At 39.5% G+C, this 20,323-nt stretch overlaps 1 protein-coding gene across 2 annotated transcripts in view; it reads right to left on the bottom strand.

The window, feature by feature from the left end:
- Positions 1 to 20,323, bottom strand: part of caskb (calcium/calmodulin-dependent serine protein kinase b) — a 58,823-nt gene that overhangs the window by 11,019 nt on the left and 27,481 nt on the right. Inside the window, exons 8-22 of one of the 2 annotated variants that reach the window (XM_079378202.1) lie at positions 19,453 to 19,575; positions 19,221 to 19,304; positions 16,927 to 17,026; positions 12,871 to 12,992; positions 10,613 to 10,690; positions 9,181 to 9,261; positions 6,608 to 6,796; positions 5,377 to 5,455; positions 4,658 to 4,743; positions 3,707 to 3,775; positions 3,533 to 3,601; positions 2,585 to 2,620; positions 2,005 to 2,043; positions 902 to 1,098; positions 702 to 817 (exon numbers count right to left, since the gene is read on the bottom strand). In XM_079378202.1, coding sequence (XP_079234328.1) covers positions 702 to 817; positions 902 to 1,098; positions 2,005 to 2,043; positions 2,585 to 2,620; positions 3,533 to 3,601; positions 3,707 to 3,775; positions 4,658 to 4,743; positions 5,377 to 5,455; positions 6,608 to 6,796; positions 9,181 to 9,261; positions 10,613 to 10,690; positions 12,871 to 12,992; positions 16,927 to 17,026; positions 19,221 to 19,304; positions 19,453 to 19,575 — 1,468 coding nt within the window. The remainder of the gene's footprint in view (positions 1 to 701; positions 818 to 901; positions 1,099 to 2,004; positions 2,044 to 2,584; positions 2,621 to 3,532; positions 3,602 to 3,706; positions 3,776 to 4,657; positions 4,744 to 5,376; positions 5,456 to 6,607; positions 6,797 to 9,180; positions 9,262 to 10,612; positions 10,691 to 12,870; positions 12,993 to 16,926; positions 17,027 to 19,220; positions 19,305 to 19,452; positions 19,576 to 20,323) is intronic. The other variant, XM_079378201.1, reaches the window with a different exon arrangement.

Here is a 20,323-nt window from a genome sequence, read left to right as displayed (position 1 = left end):
GTGTGCTGCAGAAATGTCGAGAAAGAGTAAAAAGTTGGCTCTTGCGTTGTCTTTTGAGGTTAACGGGGAGGGTAATGTCAGTTCACAACGACGTTTGTGGGTGCGTGACATTATACGGGGAGGGAAACAGTGTGGTGCTTACAACAATTTAGTCCAGGAGCTCCGGTTGGATGATGCACGGTTTGCAGCATATTTTAGACTAGATAAGAGTTTTATGCTCTGAAACTAGTACGATCTGTCTACTAGCTACCGTCTCCATTTTTCTTGTTGTTATGGAAACGACTCGCCACTTGCTTGTCATTGGTCAGCTGTCAAAAAGGCGCTTGGCGAAGGGCGTTTTTTTCAGAAAAGCTGAACTTTTTTCCCCTTGAAAAGACGCTCTGAGCTGCAGAAAAAGATGCCGCGGTGGCTTTTAAAAAGTGCTCAGGACTTTTTTGAAAACACGGTTTACTCCATAGGATTATAATGTAAAACAGACGCTGGCAGCCTCAAAAATTACGCGTTTTTTTTTGCTTGAAAATCTAAAAATGCACAGATTCCTGTGAGGGGTAGGTTTAGGTGTAGGGCGATAGAAAATACAGTTTGTACAGTATAAAATCCATTATGCCTATGGAATGTCCCCATAATCCATAAATAATACATGTGTGTGTGTGTGATTATTCTGCTGATGTCATGATGACGGACGGTCCGCTGCTCATTACCTGCGTTGTGTTTGGCTAAGTATTTGTCTTTGTACTGTTTCTTCTTCTTGCCGAACCATGTACAGCTGGCCTGCTGCTCCTGCTTGGTCTTCTCCATCGCTATACACGCCACACGCCTGATGAACACACACACACACACACACACACACATGAGACCAGGCCTCTCTCACATGAGTCCAGCTGTGGTCAGTGTTTCTCACCACTCCTGCAGCTCCGGCGAGGGAATGAGGCCCGCCGTGCCGTTCTTGGTGTTCTCCAGTTTGCCCTGCCACCAGTTATGATCGTCCTTACTGATGATCTGAATGATGTCGCCCACCCGAAAACGAATGCCGGCCTCTTTACAGGGAATCAGGTCGTCTTTAGCCGGATCGTACTCAAACTGCGCTCGAACGTAAATCTGCAGAAACACACGAGTGAACGTTAGAAAAATAACAATGTGACAGCTGTCCATTCATCACTTCAACTAGTAAAGCTTATAATTAGGGCTGTCCATCAACTGCACATTTGATTAGAGTAAAAATAATACAATAATCATTATTCTTATGATTACTTATCAATAAGACACCATGTGTGACCCTGGACCACAAAACCAGTCATAAGGGTAAATTTTATGAAATTGAGATTTATGCATCATCTGAAAATCTGGAATCTGAGGGAGCAAAAAAATCTAAATATTGAGAAAATCTCCTTTAAAGTTGTTCAAATGAAGTTCTTAGCAATGCATATTACTAATCAAAAATGAAGTTTTGATATATTTACGGTAGGAAATTTACTAAATATCTTCATGGAACATGATCTTAATATCCTAATGATTTTTGTCATAAAAGAGAAATGTATAATTTTGATCCATACAATGTATTGTTGTCTATTGCTACAGATATACCTGTGCTACTGATGACTGCTTTTGTGCTGCAGGATCAGATATATCCAGTTAAAAAGCTCAATTTATATTTATATATATCCCATTGTTTAATGTTTGGTCATTTTTTATAATTGAACTAAATGAACAGGTTGAATTGACAGCCCAAGTTATAATGTAACTGCTTATAACACACACACACTCGACCAATCAGATGTGAGCAAACCCCACTGACAGACAGCATGGGCGTGTCTAAGAAGCCAATCATCTGTGAAGGGCGGGGCCAATCACACTACTAGGACGGACACAGACGTGATTGGAAGGTGGGTTAGTGTCATGTACCACCACTATGGGATGCTGGGAGTCTATAAGCACCAACTAGAGAAGCAAAGCCTGATGGGAAATGAATCTGGCTCAACAGCTCTACTGATCCGAGAAACTCACCTTCCGAAACAATTTATCCTTGACGGCAGGTCTGGAGATCTAAGGGTTTGAAAGCATCACACACACACACACACACACATCATGCAGTAGAACAGACTGACGTGGACAGGAAGTGACCGGATGCAGGAATCGCATTGTAAAGCAGTGGGGTGACGGGATGGGCGTTAAAGGCCTATTCACACCCAACACAGACCTCTCTTTCACACCAAGATATGCATTCAAAACTTCACCTGTCAACAAAGTGATGGTTTTTTTCCCTTCATCACTTACAAAAAAAATCTCCCAAGCAAAATTAAATATCCAGACTGTTTTTAGGAAGCTTTTAGCTGCCAATAAGAGAGCAGGACTCTGTTTATAATGTTCATCACATTTAATCAGTGCAGAAAAGGGAATAAACTCCAGAGTTTGACGGGATGCACTTTGGATTCAAGCGCTTTAGCTCAGGTATGTGAACGCTTCTCAGAACGATGATGTAAACTGAAAAGCCACAGAGTCATGTGGTTGTCAGTGTGAAGAGATCTTCAGGTGGAGACACACACACACACACACACACACACACGACAGCAACACAGACGCTCACCTGTCTTCCTTTGGGCTGGATAGTTGATGGCAGATCCTGCACAGAGAAATTATTACCTTTATAAACCACTCACTTCCTACATGAACTATTCGTTTCAAACACAAATAAACAAAGCTGATGGGCTCAAACTGTTAAAGGGCTAGTTCACCCAAAAATGAAAATTACCCCATGATTTACTCACCCTCAAGGCATTCTAGGTGTATATGACTTTCTTCTTTGAGACGAATCCAATCGGAGTTATATTCAAAAACATCCTGGCTCTTCCAAGCTTTATAATGGCAGTGGATGGGTGTTATTTTTCAGTAGTCCAAAAGTAGTCCATAAAGCACATGCATCTATTATAAAAACCGCACAGGAGTGAGCAAAACAAACTAATAAACGAGGATTTGTAAAGAGAAATGTCGGAGGATTTCGATGTAAGCCAAGAGGAGACTGAGACTCCGTCTTCCGCCGGAACGCTGTTCTATTGTGAACGTACCGTTAGCACAAGCTACAGATCACTGTTTTTACTGTCTTACAAAAACATATGGATTCACTACAGGAGGCCTTTATTCCCCCCCGGAGCCGCGTGAGGCACTGTATTATGGATAGATGCGCTTTATTGGACTACTGAAAAATAACACCCATCCACCGCCATTATAAAGCTTGGAAGAGCCAGGATGTTTTTAAATATAACTCCGATTGGATTCGTCTCAAAGAAGAAAGTCATATACACCTAGAATGCCTTGAGGGTGAGTAAATCATGGGATAATTTTCATTTTTGGGTGAACTATCCCTTTAACAGTTTGAGCCCATCAGCTTTGTTTATTTGTGTTTGAAACGAATAGTTCATGTAGGAAGTGAGTGGTCTATATCAGTTTCACAATATCACATTGTTTACTGTCCAGAGGCCTAAATCTGCATCTAAACCCATAATGCACTGAATTGAAGGGGTCTGGTGAGTCTTACTAAGATGGAGCTGGTGACGCTGGAGTGGCCGTTCGCAGGAGACTGTCTGGGCAGATCAGGGGACTCTTTCTGAAACGCCAGAGTAAAACAGAGTCAGAGACATGTGATCTGTACATTTTGTGTTGATATTCCAGGAGCGACCAGCGTGTGGCGCTCTGACGGAAACACACTTACATCACAGGACAGAGACTGACTGCGGTAACTGGGCACAATTTTGAAGGTGATGCTGCCTCGCATCTCCCGCTGTTAGAAAAGAAAAAACAAAACACAAACATGTTACTGACTAAAACTGACCGCTGATGCAAACAGCAACCAAGACAGCAGAATCAGAGACGTGCGAGTGTGTGTCTACTTAACCATATTTTAGGAACAAATTCATAGCTAAAAGTGAGCTAAACCTGACAAAACCTCCTTTTGGGATGTGCTTGTTTGTAAAACGGTTTAAAAATAAAGTAAATACAGTTTGTGTTTAATGCAACAATGCATAGGTTTCCTGTCAGGGTTAGTGTGTGGTTTTAGTATTTATAACTAGCTGTATAAAAAGGAAGTCCATTTAATATCCATATTTAGAAAGCTGAGTAAACGTGTGTGTTTGTGTCACTTGCTTTCAGTATTAATTTGAGTAGATTGACTGTTACAGGCCTGGTTTCACAGACAGGGCTTATATGAAGTCAGGATTAGGCCATAGTTCACTTATGACATTTAAGTAGTTTTTATAAACGTGCCTTAGAAAATAAATAACCCTTACAGACAAAACAACGGCGCTGACTTATCTTAAGAGATGTCAGTGCTATTTCTTACAGCTGAAACATGCAATCTATTCTGGGAGAAAGCTTAAGTCTTGTTTGAGAAACCGGTGGATAAAATCATATTGTACTTATTAAAACATCTGTTCTGTTGGCATGTTGTCATTGATTAAATACATTATGATGAGTTATTTTTCGTTGGGACCGGAGGAGGTGAAGTCCTCTCTGAGAGGTATCAGACGTGTCTGGTTGGGTTACTCGAATAGTTACCACTGAGTGACTCAGTCTTTGCTTTAGTTATGATCCTCATCTCTAGCACTAGTGTTTTGTTCTGCTGTCTCTCTCTCTCTCTCTCTCACACACACACACACACACACACCAGCATCTTCTGGAGCTGCTCCACCGTCTGATTAGCGACACTGATGCCGTTGATTTCACGAATCTCATCTCCGATGTGCAGCGTCCCTGAGAAACGACAGCGTACGTGAGCAGAGAAACACACTCAGACAGACAGACAGACAGACAGACAGAGACACAGACAGACAGACAGACAGACAGACACACACACACACACACACACACTCAGACAGACAGACAGACAGACACACACACACACACACACACTCAGACAGACAGACAGACACACACACACACACACTCAGACAGACAGACAGACAGAGACACAGACAGACAGACACACACACACACACACACACACACACACACACACACTCAGACAGACAGACAGACAGACACACACTCAGACAGACAGACAGACAGACAGACAGACACACACACACACACACACACACACACACTCAGACAGACAGACAGACAGACACACACACACACACACACACACACACACACACACACACTCAGACAGACAGACAGACACACACACACACACACACACACACACACACTCAGACAGACAGACAGACAGACACACACACACACACACTCAGACAGACAGACAGACAGACACACACACACACACACACACACACACACACACACACACACACACACACACACACACACTCAGACAGACAGACAGACACACACACTCACACACACTCACACACACAGCCGTACCCTGTCTGTGGATCATCCCGCCGTGCATGATTCTAGCCACGATGCAGTGGTTGAGCTCATTCATCTTCAGAGTGATGCCCTGTCAACACACAATCACACCCATGATAACAGCACACCGCTTCAGTCTATCACACGAGCATCACAAACGTCCCTCCTGTGGGGATTTCAGCGCCTCGTCTCAGATCTTAAACTCACTCAAAACTGTTTTATAATTGATCAACTCTACAGTTAGTGATCTGAAGGAAACTAAAGTTCTGAATAATATCACTATTGTCTTCTGTAGAGCTGCTCTTTACGGCACAATTTGGATTCGTCTCATATTTGTTTGCATCAATAATTCTGTTATTTCCTGTTTATTGCTGTCAAGCTGCTTTGAAACTCTATTGTATAAAGCGTTATAGAAATAAAGGTGACTTGACTAGACAACAGAGTCATAGTTTTGTCGATGTGTTGAACTAATTTAATTATTTTATTGCACACTTTGCATGCAACACCAATACCTCATGATTTTACGCCCATGAGCAGCGTGACACGCAAATGTGTTTATTGCTAGAAATCAATCAAATGAACGTTTATGAATGTGTATTTGCTCTTATATACTTCATTTTTAGTATTTTTGTGTGTGCGTGTGAATATTCATGTATTTTTATGTTTTTAATTTTCTTTTTAATTTGCCTCTCTACTTTTTATTATCTCTCTCATGTATATTTTTCTGTTCTGTAAGATAACGAGCCACTCGCTGTTCGTGAATTCTAAATAATGGAAAAAATTTGTTTTTTGGAAATTGTGGTAACAGGGTTGCAAAGCTCCTCCGAAACCATTGTAGGTCACACTTTATTTTAAGGTGTCCTTGTTACAGTGTAATAATTACACATGTAAGTACTGAGTAATATTAATTAACCACATGCATTTACTATATGGTTAGGATTAGGGTTTGGCTCGCTTGTGATTATGCATCTTTTATTGTTATTATAATAGTAATTACATGTAACGTGTAACACCTTAAAATAAAGTGCTGCCCCATTGTAAAATAAAACAGCTCATAGAACATTTACTCTCTCCAGAGATGGAAGCATTTTTTGTTTGAAGGTCTATTTTGGGCCTGATCTTGGAAAGTAATCTTTTATAATGTTACTGGTCACATCACTCCGTTAGAGTGTGTTATAAACACGAGCTTATTTTAGATGATCTGTCACCGGGCGCTCATGAAACAGTGTGTGTGACCGGGTACCATGGGCTCGTCCGTGTTCTTCTGGAACTGCACCAGGCGCACACGCGTGACGTTCTCCAGGTCCATGTCTCCGTTGATGCTCTCAGGCGAGTCTCCGTTTAGGTAAGGGGACGTGGGTGGAGGTGTCACTCGCAGCGCGTCGTCGCTGTAAACCTCATGAGCCACAACATCGTGAGTCTGCAGCAGCGCCTGCGATAACAACAACACATTCAGCATCTGCAGCGTCACACACTCATCTCTGAACCACAGCATCCTCAGCATCTGTGTGGATCAGAGCTCCTCTGCACCGACTGTGAGCGCAAATCAGAATCAATGACAATAATACGGCCACGACTGCAACATGCATGCATCATGTGTGCACATACAAGTCAACTACACATCCCACGCCTGCAGTTTATCACAGGTTTAGTGTGTGTGTGTGTGAGTAAGTGTGATAGTGTGACCACTTGTTTGTTTGGTCACTACAGTAATAACAGGCAGGATCATCTCACATCTGTGAGCAGTAAACAAAACCACACGGCAGAGAAAAACTTCTAACACTTCAGATTCACAAAACTCATTTGAAACTTCAATGCAAACATTAAATTACTTAAAAGTAAACTTGTAAAATGTAATGCAAACTTTAACAATTAAAAAAGTAACTTGGTTTGCTTTTGTGTAAAAAATAATAAAAATAGGTAACCAACATATTTCTACTCACATTTTACACTGTATAAATTTGCAAGAGTTACCGCATCAAGAACAAACATTAGGGGAAAGGTAAGTGGTGTGTGGCCAAGTGTGGTGACCCATACTCTGAATTAGTGCTCTGCATTTAACCCATCCAAGTGTACACTCAGTAGTGAACATACACCCGGAGCAGTGGGCAGCCAATGCTGCGGGGCCCGGGGAGCAGTTGGGGGTCCGGTGCCTTGCTCAAGGGTCTCACCTCAGTCGTGGTATTGAGGGAGAGAGTGTTGGTTATTCACTCCCCCCACCTACAATCCCTGCCGGACCTGAGACTCGAACCCACAACCTTCAGGTTACAAGTCCAACTCTCTATCCATCAGGCCACGACTGCCCGTAATGCTGCAAAAGTCTTGTTCATTGTTATTTCATAAAACCTAATGAACTAATGCTTTATTGTAAATATCAAATATTATTCTCAGTCTGGACTATGAGGGGAACCAGCAGCAAAAGTTACAAATTATAATATACAAATAATAAGTATATATATAAAGAACCATTCTTAACATTGTTAATTTGTTATTTTAAAGCAAGTAATTGTCAGTCTAAGCTGTGAATCAGATAATCAGGATGATCTGAACTGAAGAACCGAACACACTTTAAAGCAGATCACACTCAAATCTCCTTAACACAACAAAGTATGGCAGGATTCTGCTATCCCAGAATTCCTCACCCGTGTTTTCCAGAGCAGGTACTCTGTGTCCGTGTTTGCTGTGTGTGTGTAGAACTCCATGAGCAGATCGGATGAGCTGGAGATCTTTCAATGCTTTCACTGAAGTGTTTCTCTCAAGCCCCCCCCCCCACACACACACACACAGCTCATCCCGTCTCCCTCGCTGACCCGTGTCTCTGTGCATTAAAGCGCCGCCGGCTGTCGAAGCAGATGCTTGTTTCACTGCAGATTTACAGTTCAAGTGGCTCGACGTGAAAAGGCTGAATGTCATTAAAACGTCAATATTTCACACCAAAATCAAAAGAAAGAGATATGAAATTGTATTTAGCATAAAGAAAATGAAGCCAGATTTTAGACCATTAGGAGTTTTTGCACTGTGACAATTAAACACTTTTCAACCAAAACAATATCACTGCTGTCTGATTATATTTAATACTTCATTTAAATGACAAAATGCATATTAAAGCTGTATCTTTAACAAATTTAATAAGTATCATGCTATAATTTAATGCAGGTTTTATGAAGGTAAATTTAAAACCAAGTAGAGAAAATTTAAGCAATAAAATGAAGAAAACACAATATTTAAAATAAATATATTATTTTATATTTTATCAAATAAATAGCTTTAAGGCTCTGCTCACACATACATAAGAATAAATACACAAGTAAGTTTTGTTTTCTGAAAAACTGTTCAAAATGAAGTGAGTTTATGATTAAAACAAGAACAAATATCTGTTAATGGACTCTTTCTGCTCTGATTTAAGACCTTTTTATAGTCTTAATTTGTGGAAGGGTGAATTTAGATTTTTTAAGACCCCTGGATTAATAATAATCGCTTGTTTGATTTGCATGACTGTATTACAGTACACAAATTTACAGGATAAACATTTATTTTTGTCATGAAATAATGTGACAATATCAAACAGTCCTAAAGTAGACTTGCTTTCCTGAAATATACGACTGGTTTTGAGGTGAAACATGACCTGGACATTGTTTAGAATATTCTCTCGTAAGTGTCTGCTAAACTCATAATCGTCCACATCTGGAGGCGTCCCGTCTCATCACATCTCGCTGAAGCAGCATGCACTCAATGCATCTGTGTGACTCAACCTGAAACAGTTGTGGTTTTCATCTGAGCACGAACAGAGCGTTACGTCCGACTGCTTCCACTCACCATGAAATGCGGCTGTGCCAGGATTCTCTTCAGCTCTTTTGCCTCCATGTTCTCAGGATAACAAGAGAGCGTCTCCAGCACCTGCCGAGAAACACAGTTCACAGCACAGAACGCCATTATTGGTTGGGAAAAAAATGAATTAAATATATTTTTTAAATATATATGTAGATCCAGAAGAACTGTGTCTCCAAGACGCTTCAAGAAACCTCCTGCAAAGCTACAGCGCTGTTAACAGTTTTAGGCACTTTAAGCTGTAAAATGAGGATTCTGTCAAAAATAATGTCATAAATAGATTTGATTTATCAATTAGCTTGAATGTTTGGAGATGTAAACTGATATTTCCTACTGACACACTACAGCAGAAGATAGAAATAACTGACTTAAAATATGGGATGCACTGAATGTTCGGCAACCGAAATTAAGCGAAAAGGCCAAATAAATTGTACCGAATAATGACGTGACATGATCAAATAGAGGCATGCACTAATGCAGCAAACACGTCTGCAGTGTGAAAGTATTTAAAATCATTTCAAGCACGAAGCACCGACAGCGAGAGACTGCTTAGTGCTGCATCTCATGTCTCTGATGAGAAGAGGAAGAGGTTCTGGTTACTGTATGATGACTAAAGACAAAGGAGAGAAGTCCGCACACTGAAAATAGCTGCTCCAAATGAATTGATTAACAGAAACGTTTCGACCCTCAGGTCTTCATCTTGAGCAGCTATTTTCAGTGTGCGGACTTCTCTCCTTTGTCTTTAGTCATCATACAGTAACCGGCAACAACCACCTCTTCCTCAATAAAATTACAATATGGAGCAACAACTCCATATTGTAATTTTACTGTTGTTCTGTAAAATAAAATACAAATTATTAAATCAAGCCACACTGTAACGGAGTGTTACATGATGAACCCTCATATTCTGATCCATTTAACAGCAACTGATTATAAATCAATAATATCACGTCACTTGTGTTTCAAGCGCTCTCTCCACCCTCAATACCACGACTGAGGTGCCCTTGAGCAAGGCACCGAACCCCCAACTGCTCCCCGGGCGCTGCAGCATAAATGCTGCCCACTGCTCCGGGTGTGTGTTCACGGTGTGTGTGTGTTCACTGCTGTGTGTGTGTGTTCACTGCTGTGTGTGTGTGTTCACTGCTGTGTGTGTGTGTTCACTGCTGTGTGTGTGTGTGCACGTTGGATGGGTTAAATGCAGAGCACGAATTCCGAGTATGGCAGTACTTGGCAGTATGTCACTTCACTTCACTTCACGTCACTAAGCATGAATAAGTGTGTGAATGTTCAGATGAATGTCAGTGATGGAGCAAGCTAAACGCTGCACAGAACATGAGGGTTTACTCTGGTAAATATGAAGCATGTAAATATATTAATCAGGCGGCACACGCGTGTTATTACAGTGTGAGCCGTTACGCACCTCTTTGGCTCTCTGGACGGCGTCGCTGGGTGGATTCCTGATCTGGGGCGACGAGCGGGTGTTAATCTTATCATACAGCTGAAACACACAGAGTTCAGTTCATCAGTGAGACCATCAGCTGAACGCATGTATCTCATGATCTACACACATGTCTGCATCAGTCCATCGCTCTCACAGAACGATCTACATCTGAACAGAAGCTCAATCATATTTTCTCACAGTTTGCTGCTAAACTGTGTCACTCCTCAGAACAAACATGATTTTACTTTTACTCCTACTTTTGTTTTTTCTGATAAACATGCAAGTGCACACGCACACGTACACACACTCTCTCACTCTCTCTCACACACACACGTTTGTGCCCACATCAGCTTCAACAGCAGTGAATCCTCCTTCCTCAGTATTTCTCTTGTTTTCCAGTGCAATGTCTAAAGATTATTAAATCAAGATACATTTACTTGATACAAGTGATAAATGATTTAAAATAAGAAGTCTTGTTTTGATTGATCATGAAATTGATCAAAATGACGTTTATTGTTAAATCAAGAACAAATAGTGAGAAAAAGTGAGAAAGTGAGAAAAATTTAATTCAATGGGAAAACAAGTTTTCATTCCCCACTCACAGATATTGTTCTTGTTTTAAAGCATAGATTCTCTTCATTTTGATTTTGAAGACTTCATGTGTTCAATTTGCATCTCAACAATGTATCTCAATTTTAAGATGTTTAGACATTTGTACTGGAAAACAAGACAAAAAGTATAATATAATGATGAAAACATTTGATGCCATGACTGATTTAAGACCTTTTAGGCCTTCATCTGTGGAAGGGTACTTCATGAGAATGAACATCATGTGCATGATTTTACTTGTTTTTCCTCCCAACATGCATGCGCACACACACACACACACACCCACACACACACACACACACCCACACACACACACACACACACGCTGAATGAGGCAATGTCCTGAAAAGTCACCTTCACCTTGGAATACCTGTGTCATTATACAAATTTATGTCCTCATTTGTCACAAAAATGCACACGCACACAGGTGTTCGTGCCGAGATCAGCACCCTGATGAACTTTAACAGCAGTAAATCGTGGTCACATTCAGCACGCAAACACAGCATACAGAAACACTGATGCAGCTCATCGCTGTCAGTCTGGGAACCAGCAGGGTTTTTACAGACAGTGATGATGATGATGATGATGATGATGGTTGGAAAATAAAGACGAGTCGTCAGGAGTTTTGAAGACAACACATTTGACTGGTGTCTAGACAGTGGGCAGAATGTGTGTCACTGCAGGACTGCTAACAACATCCATATCAGTCTGAAACACACCGCTGCCAGTTTATTTACTGTAATTAAACAGATTATTAATCAGTAAACAGACTGATGCATCCACAGATGCTGCATGAGCTCAGAAAACAGTTGATGTTGTTCTGTTCTGTGTAATTTCCACTCTTCATTTCAAACCTTTAATGGATTTACATAAATGTCATTAATAATAGTTTTTTTCAGCTGCTTACACACAAAATCTTTCGTTGTCACACAGTTTCTGGAAGTTGACACTCAAACACCAGAAGCACACACCAAATCTGCAAAACCATACGCTAATTTTTGGCCTTTAATAAAACACTTTTTGCAAAACACAACACACAATTTTGTATGTAACACACTATTCTAACAGGAAGTAACTTGATTTTCTTTTTAAAACACAACCAATCAAAATGCCACACTAATTCATCAGTGCTTCACACTAACTCCTCACATGTGCAAACACTCTATTCTTTGCTTAACACCAACCAATCATGGCTTTAGAATAGGCCTATAAATAGGCCAAAGGTCAATTTATAGGTTTTGAACAATAGCTGCAAAAAATGCAAATAGAGTAAGGGGTGCTGGAGGGAGAGCCAGAGGAGGAGGAGTTCAAAGCGGAGCAAGGGGAGGAAGAGGATGAGTCGGATGGGGAAGGTGACGAAGAACAGGAACAAGAAGAGTGGTCTCTGATGAGATTAGGGCTACTGTCATTGATCATGTGATCAACCGCGGTTTAATGATGAGAGAGGCTGGACAGACAGTCGATTTACAGTGGCAGGTATAATTCAAACCTTTAGAAATGAGAACAGGTATGTACCATGTGCGTGTGTGCGTGCGCGCGTGCGTGTGTGTGAGTGAGCGCGCGTGTGTGCGTGTGTGTGTGCGCGTGTGTGTGTGTGCGTGCGTGCGTGTGTATGTGTGTGTACTCACATCTAGCAGTGTGTGCAGATGTTGGTCCTGGAAGACGCTGTGCAGGAAGTCCAGATCTTTCTCACTGCAGTCGGTCAGCGCATGGATCTCCTCCAGACTGTCCAAAACCTGAGACACAGCCCCTAAACACACACACACACACATCAGCTCACTTCCCAAAATCTGTGCACATGCATGAATACAGAATCAGACACGTCAGAGAAGCTCCAGAAACTCAACACATGGAGATGAGCACAGACATCATTCACATTAGTGCGGGAAATGAGAGGAATCGTGCTTTCTGATCGTTTGAGTCGTGTTAGGTCATGTGTTTCAGAGATGGAGGAACATGCAAGACAACAGACGATGAAGATAAAGATGAAGATGCTGTTTGGATGGCAAGCAAAGGCTACGTGGGATACCTACTTTCTGCAGCAAGCAATCCTACAGTACAGGCAGCATTAGAAACAACAACAGCACAGAGATTATTGGCAGAGACACAAACACAGAACCAGAAGACACTAGGATTAGCATACTAGCACTCTGCAGTATACAGCATGAGTACACTACACCCTATTACAGTACTCAACAGAGCACACTGCATCAGACACTGTATCCCACAATGCAATGCACCACCATCTCTAAACACATCTGACCAGACATTTCTACACAAAACTGAATCAACAATCGTAATAACGGAATCTGAATTAAACATGCAGTGCAATGTGACGATGTAGCAGCATACTAAAGTTTTTTAGTGGAATAATGCCTAGAGTTTCACTCACTGTAATTCTGAAGTAGTATGCAGTGTGCAGTGAGTGAGAGCTCCAACTTTATGCTTCACGGGCAGCAGTAGTGGTATATTTTTATTTAACGCCATGTCAGCATCTCAGGCTATTTTCATGGCAAAAACTATTAAAAAAATACAAATATGTGACCCTGGAGCACAAAACCAGTCTACATCATCTGAAAGCTGAATAAATAATCTTTCCATTGATGTATGGTTTGTTATGATCGGACAATATTAGTCTGAGATACAACTATTAGAAAATCTGGAATCTGAGGGAGCAAAAAAATCTAAATATTGAGAAAATCTCCTTTAAAGTTGTTCAAATGAAGTTCTTAGCAATGCATATTACTAATCAAAAATGAAGTTTTGATATATTTATGGTAGGAAATGTACTAAATATCTTCATGGAACATGATCTTAATATCCTAATGATGTTTGTCATAAAAGAGAAATGTATAATTTTGATCCATACAATGTATTGTTGGTTATTGCTACAGATATACCTGTGCTACTCATGACTGCTTTTGTGCTGCAGGGTCAGATATCATAAAAACCAGCAAACAAACACAAGTTATATTACACAGGATTTTTTACATTAACATTTCAAAACGTTTTCTGGCAAAAACATGTTTGACAGAAAGGGGAATCATGCATCGAGTAGGGTCTTCACCTTTAAACAAACATGCATGAGTCAGTCTTGTATGAGCTGTGTGACATCTGCTAAACACCGAATCTAGTTTTAAAAGAGATCTGTTTGAACTTTCCGGGTGGATTTCATGTAATGTATTATTTGTACATGTATCCCACTCTTCTTGCCACTTGTTTAATATCTAACGATTAACAATAGGTCTGATCTCTGAGGGAGAAATTTGACATTTGTTTTGCTTCATGAGCAGAATTTCAGAGTCAGTTGATATTAATTTATCAATATACAGTATGTCTGAAATGGTGACATGAGGCTGATGTTTTTGACTGTGACTCAGTTTAACAAAGACGCAGCGCAGCGATGCCAGAGCGGTTTCACTGAAACACAGTTAGCTGTTCTGTTTGTCCGCTGAGGAGTCGAGAAGCAGAGAGCAGAGGACAACGCACCGCAGTTACAGGAAGTGAGAGTTTAATTTTGCGACAGAGAAGTGGCAGCTGTTTCTCAATACAAGACCAGAGACTTCCTCTCCATCAGACCTGCTGATGGGCCGCAAAATAATCTTCACATTAGCAGAACCAGAAGACGAGACGGCACTTTCTACTTCCTATGACTCTGAAAACACTGTAGTGAAAGTTACGCTCGAACCAGCCAGGTCTGATATTCAGCAGATGCTTTTTCCGTTTTTTAAAATCACATTTAAGATCTTTTTAAAGAGTTGCACAAATTAATGCCGAATGCCATTACAGAACAAACATACCATTACAGGTCTCTCTGATTATTTTATTGAATTAAACAGGATGCAGCAAAACTGGAGAACTGCCAGTATAAACACTCAACACTCAAGACATGTTTGATCCAATATTTACATATATACTGAAATGAATTTGTTCTTATATGTGACCTTGGACCACAAAACCAGTCATAAGGGTCAGTTTTTCTAAATTGAGATTTATGCATCATCTGAAGCTGAATAAATAATCTTTCCATTGATGTATGGTTTGTTATGATAGGACAATATTTGTCTGAGATACAACTATTTGAAAATCTGGAATCTGAGGGAGCAAAAAAATCTAAATATTGAGAAAATCTCCTTTAAAGTTGTTCAAATGAAGTTCTTAGCAATGCATATTACTAATCAAAAATGAAGTTTTGATATATTTACGGTAGGAAATGTACTAAATATCTTCATGGAACATGATCTTAATATCCTAATGATTTTTGTCATAAAAGAGAAATGTATAATTTTGATCCATACAATGTATTGTTGTCTATTGCTACAGATATACCTGTGCTACTGATGACTGCTTTTGTGCTGCAGGGTCAGATATCTTAATACACATGAAGTAGAGGTGCACTGATACTGGATTTTGCTGATACTGTAATGCGTTTAAAGAAAGGCAATAAAAAGATTATTGTGGCAATACAAAAAAATTCTATATATTGAATGTGATAAAATTATATAATGATCTTAGTCTTTCTTTCTTGTGATGCGGCGGTTCAGAGATAAAATACTCTGATTTAAATGTCTGATATTGCTTATTGTGTGACCAAAATACCAATAATACCCAGGTAAAAAAAAGAAATCAATAAAATGGTCAAAAAATGTGGGACACTTGCTTTGAAATGTCTATGCTTTACTACTTTAGCTGAGAGACATAAAATATGCATCTTGCAACCATCTAGAGGATATATTGTAATATAATATGTGCATCAGCGGTGCGTCATAAGCAATCGTTAAGCATATGCAGAGCTGGATGGTAATTGATTACATGTAATCTGGATTATGTAATCAGATTCCAAAAATTAAGTACTTGTAATTAGATTAAATTACATTTTAATATACTCAGAATCAGACTACTTACTTTTTTATTGATTACATATTATTCACACAATTATGAATCATTTATTGCTTCTCCCTAATTGCTGTTTTTCATCATTTAAAATGTACCTCCTCAGAAAGTCTTCTAGTTTTGTGGACATTCACACAGAGACATGTGGCACACAGCATTTGACCACTGATTTACAAACATCCTTTCAGTTTTAAGAAGTGTTTTCTTAGCATTTCAACATTACATCAACTACTGATGAACACGCAGGGGGTTATTTAATCATGTATTACTTTGTCCTCGAAAAGGCTTTTGTCTTTCAAACACATTAAAATGCACACATTCACGTTATTTCTTATTTACAGATAATGCAGGAATTACCAAGATGAACCTCTTTCACCTAATATATTTACTTGAAGCACCCTGAGATTTTAAAATATGTTTTTTTAATAATTAAGTGTCACAACTGCATGTTCACTGTTCAAACAAACAAAATATCAATTTATTTTTTAAAGGGATTTATTTTGATTGATATTATTTCAAAATGATTTAACTCTGCGCAGTTCCTTAAAAAACCACATCCGAATGTAGCTGATCTCCACAGAAGCCACGGGCAGCTCAGTTCACTCTGTTTTTCTGAACATAAAGAGCTGCTGATGGCGGGAACTGTTTTCTCTGCGCAGCGAGAGGTCTGCAGAGGTCACCGCGAGGCTCTTCAAACTTCACTAGACTTTCAGAGTGACTGATAAACCAGCTGAGATCCAGAAATGACTGGACGGAGCTCCACGATGTCGTTTCCCATGCGGGGGACGTACCTGAAGATGTGGGGTCCTCTGAGAACTCGTGGAGGTCTTCAGGAGGGTCGCCGTAGAACGAGTTGAACTTGTGACTTGAGACGGCGGCGAGGACGGCTCCCTGTGAATCACAAACACAAACTCATCTCTATTTCATTCATTACAGTGTCAGATTCAAACAGGGCATTTTGATGAAATCATCTTGATGAACCACAGACGTTTGACATTTGCACTCCAGAGATCTCAGAAACATATTAGATCATCAAACCACAAGTCTTCAACTTTGCACAAGATCATCACGCCTCCTTATTCCTCTGTGCTCCAACCGTCACGTACCTGACTACAACCACTGAAGCACTAGAAGAAGCATCCCTGCTTTCATGTGGCCAACGCCACTCTGTCGATGAGAACTTTACTCTCGCTAACCTAAAACTGCTGCAGAGATCCACCTGTCTAACATCTTCTGATCAATCACTTCTGATTACTGGACTTTTAAATCTTTCACAGAGATTAAATATTACAGAAATTCACTTTTTTATTTATAGTGACTGAGTGAAAAGGTGAAAGCACACTTTCAACTTTCTCACTGTTCGGTTTGTATCACGGGTTTAGAGTCATGGTTTCGGTACGGTTCGGTATGTTTAGGGGAAAACTATACTATCAAATAAAAATAAAGAAAATAAGAATCTATCTAACTACAAGCAACAGCACAAATAAATACAATAAAGTAAAGATACAAATAAAATAATCAGTGCTTTTCAGGTTTTTTTAGGTAGGTCTATAGCATTAGTTTTTAGGTACAGAAATTGAATAAAGTAATCAAATGTAAAACAGCATTGCACATTTGACTGTATAAATTAAAGATGAATCTTTATTAAAGTTATAAAAGTGATTCAATCAAGAGCAGTGAGTGATTTGTTTGTTGTTGCTGTTTGATTAATATTAAGAAAGTGCTGTCTCTTTAAGAGAAAGCACTGATACTGTACGCTCAGCCAGCAATGACTGCTATAGGATACTTACCAAGATGGGCATTTTGACCATTTTTGTGTGAATTTGTCCATTCAAACACAATACTTCAGAGAGAGAGTAATATTTGCACGCGTTCTGACGCACGGGTTTGCTTCTGCACGAGCTTAAATGCTTAAACTGGCAAAGCTTACATGAGTTTAGTTTAAGCCCAGATATCAGATATATCTGTGCTGTTCCAGTCTCACCTGTGTGTGCAGCACTCAGGTGATCATAATCCAGCATACGGCACTCGCACTGAACAAGAGTGGTTTGTCCAATTTTTATTTTATTTTTTTCATCGCTGTTGTTGTAATGTACTGGGAAGCCAGAATGCGCATCAATCAACAGAAACACACATTAGCCAAACCCTGTTTGTTTTCCGTATTATTTATAACAAACCATATTACAGATGTGTTAGATTTAAGGTGAACCGCGGTCCTAGCACGTGCCGACTGTGTGTGGAGAACCGTACGGTTCCACCCCTAATACATATATATATATATATACACATACTAGTATATCAGTCTGGCGAGTAAACTAAAAAATGTACTAACCAATGGCGATTCAATTATCAAGGTGTCAGTAGAGGGTTGTAGATCTACTTTATTAATCATCATCAACTCAAATGATGCTGCCTTTTTCCCCTTTTTTAATGAAAGCCATGTTTAGTAATTCAAAATTAAAACTAAATAAAAACTTGATTTGGATTTATATCTGATCCTGCAGCACAAAAGCAGTCATGAGTAACACAGGTATATCTGTAGCAATAGCCAACAATACATTGTATGGATCAAAATTATACATTTCTCTTTTATGACAAAAATCATTAGGATATTAAGATCATGTTCCATGAAGATATTTAGTACATTTCCTACCATAAATATATCAAAACTTCATTTCTGATTAGTAATATGCATTGCTAAGAACTTCATTTGAACAACTTTAAAGGAGATTTTCTCAATATTTAGATTTTTTTGCTCCCTCAGATTCCAGATTTTCTAATAGTTGTATCTCAGACAAATATTGTCCTATCATAACAAACCATACATCAATGGAAAGATTATTTATTCAGCTTCAGATGATGTAGAAAGTTACCCTTATGACTGGTTTTGTGGTTCAGGGTCACATCTGATTAAAAACTTTCTCTAAAGTATCAACCGAAAGAATCAAGTTTATTACAGTCTAGCAAAATATGTTTAATGGACAATGGATTTTGACAAGGTGGACACTTCGTATGAATTTCTATGCGGTCAAAACGTTGCAGTGTTGGGTGACATGAGGAATTACTGCAGGGTTTCTGTAAATACCTTCAGTTTCCTCCGAGCGTTGAACTTCCTCAGCTGTTCCACCGTCTCGGGCAGGTGGATCTTGTACGAGTAGCGATCTCTCTCCTGCACGACACACACAAACATGAGACAAAACTAAACCCGATACCACGCCTGAATGTCACAAACAGGAAGTGACTTATACAGGAGTAGAAATGACAATTAGGTTAATTTTGAAGACAATAGCAGCAGGAGGGAAGTTAGCGTGCGTGACCTTGAGCCAGGGATGGTTGAGTGCCTCATAGACGGTGATTCTCTCGGCCGGGTCCAGCATTAGCATACGCCGCACCAGGTCTTTAGCGCTCTCAGAGATTTGACTCCACTGCCGCGGGTTCATCTGACAAACAAACACGCCGCTGAAGCACACAAACGACTGGACGACTGGCTCGTTTGTAATGAAACAGAGCTCTGTTCTGAAGACTTACTGCAAAACTCTATTCTCTATTTCAGTCTCGTTTTCCAGAACAAATATCTGAACATTCGGTTACACTTTATTTTAAGGTGTCCTTGTTACAGTGTAATTATACATGATGGAAGTACTAAGTAATATTAATTAACTACATGTACTTACTATATGGTTAGGTGTTAGTTTTAGGGTTACTTGCATGTAATTATGCATAATTTATTGTTATTATAATAGTAAGTACATGTAACGTGTGTAACGAGAGCACCTTAAAATAGTGTTGCCAAACATTCTTGAATTAAGATTTTCTATTTAATTTAAGCATTTAGTAGAGAAGCAAAATGATTAAGATATTAGGGGCCAGTTGCGTCACCACGGTTATCAGTCTTACTTTTCAGAGTCAAATTAGATCAATCTACTTTATCATGTACACTGACTGTAAAATGGTATGACCAGTCTTGCAGAAAAAAAAAAGTAAGTCTAAGATGTTTATGCAACTGGCCATAAGTCTTGCTTCCTAAAAAAGAAAAAGAAAAAAAGTATCAAAATCTTGTAAGTTTTTGCTAAAATTAAGAAAATATATCTGCTGTTGGGTTTAGAAAAATAATCTTAATTCAAAGAGAAAACAAGATTATTTTTCTTGCCTCATTAGCAGATATTTTTTCTTAATTAAAAACTGAAA

Source organism: Barbus barbus (genome assembly GCF_936440315.1).
Source record: "Barbus barbus genome assembly, chromosome: 25".
NCBI lineage: Eukaryota > Metazoa > Chordata > Actinopteri > Cypriniformes > Cyprinidae > Barbus > Barbus barbus.
Note: the sequence above shows the minus strand (reverse complement) of the source record. Positions and strands in the feature narration are given on the sequence as shown.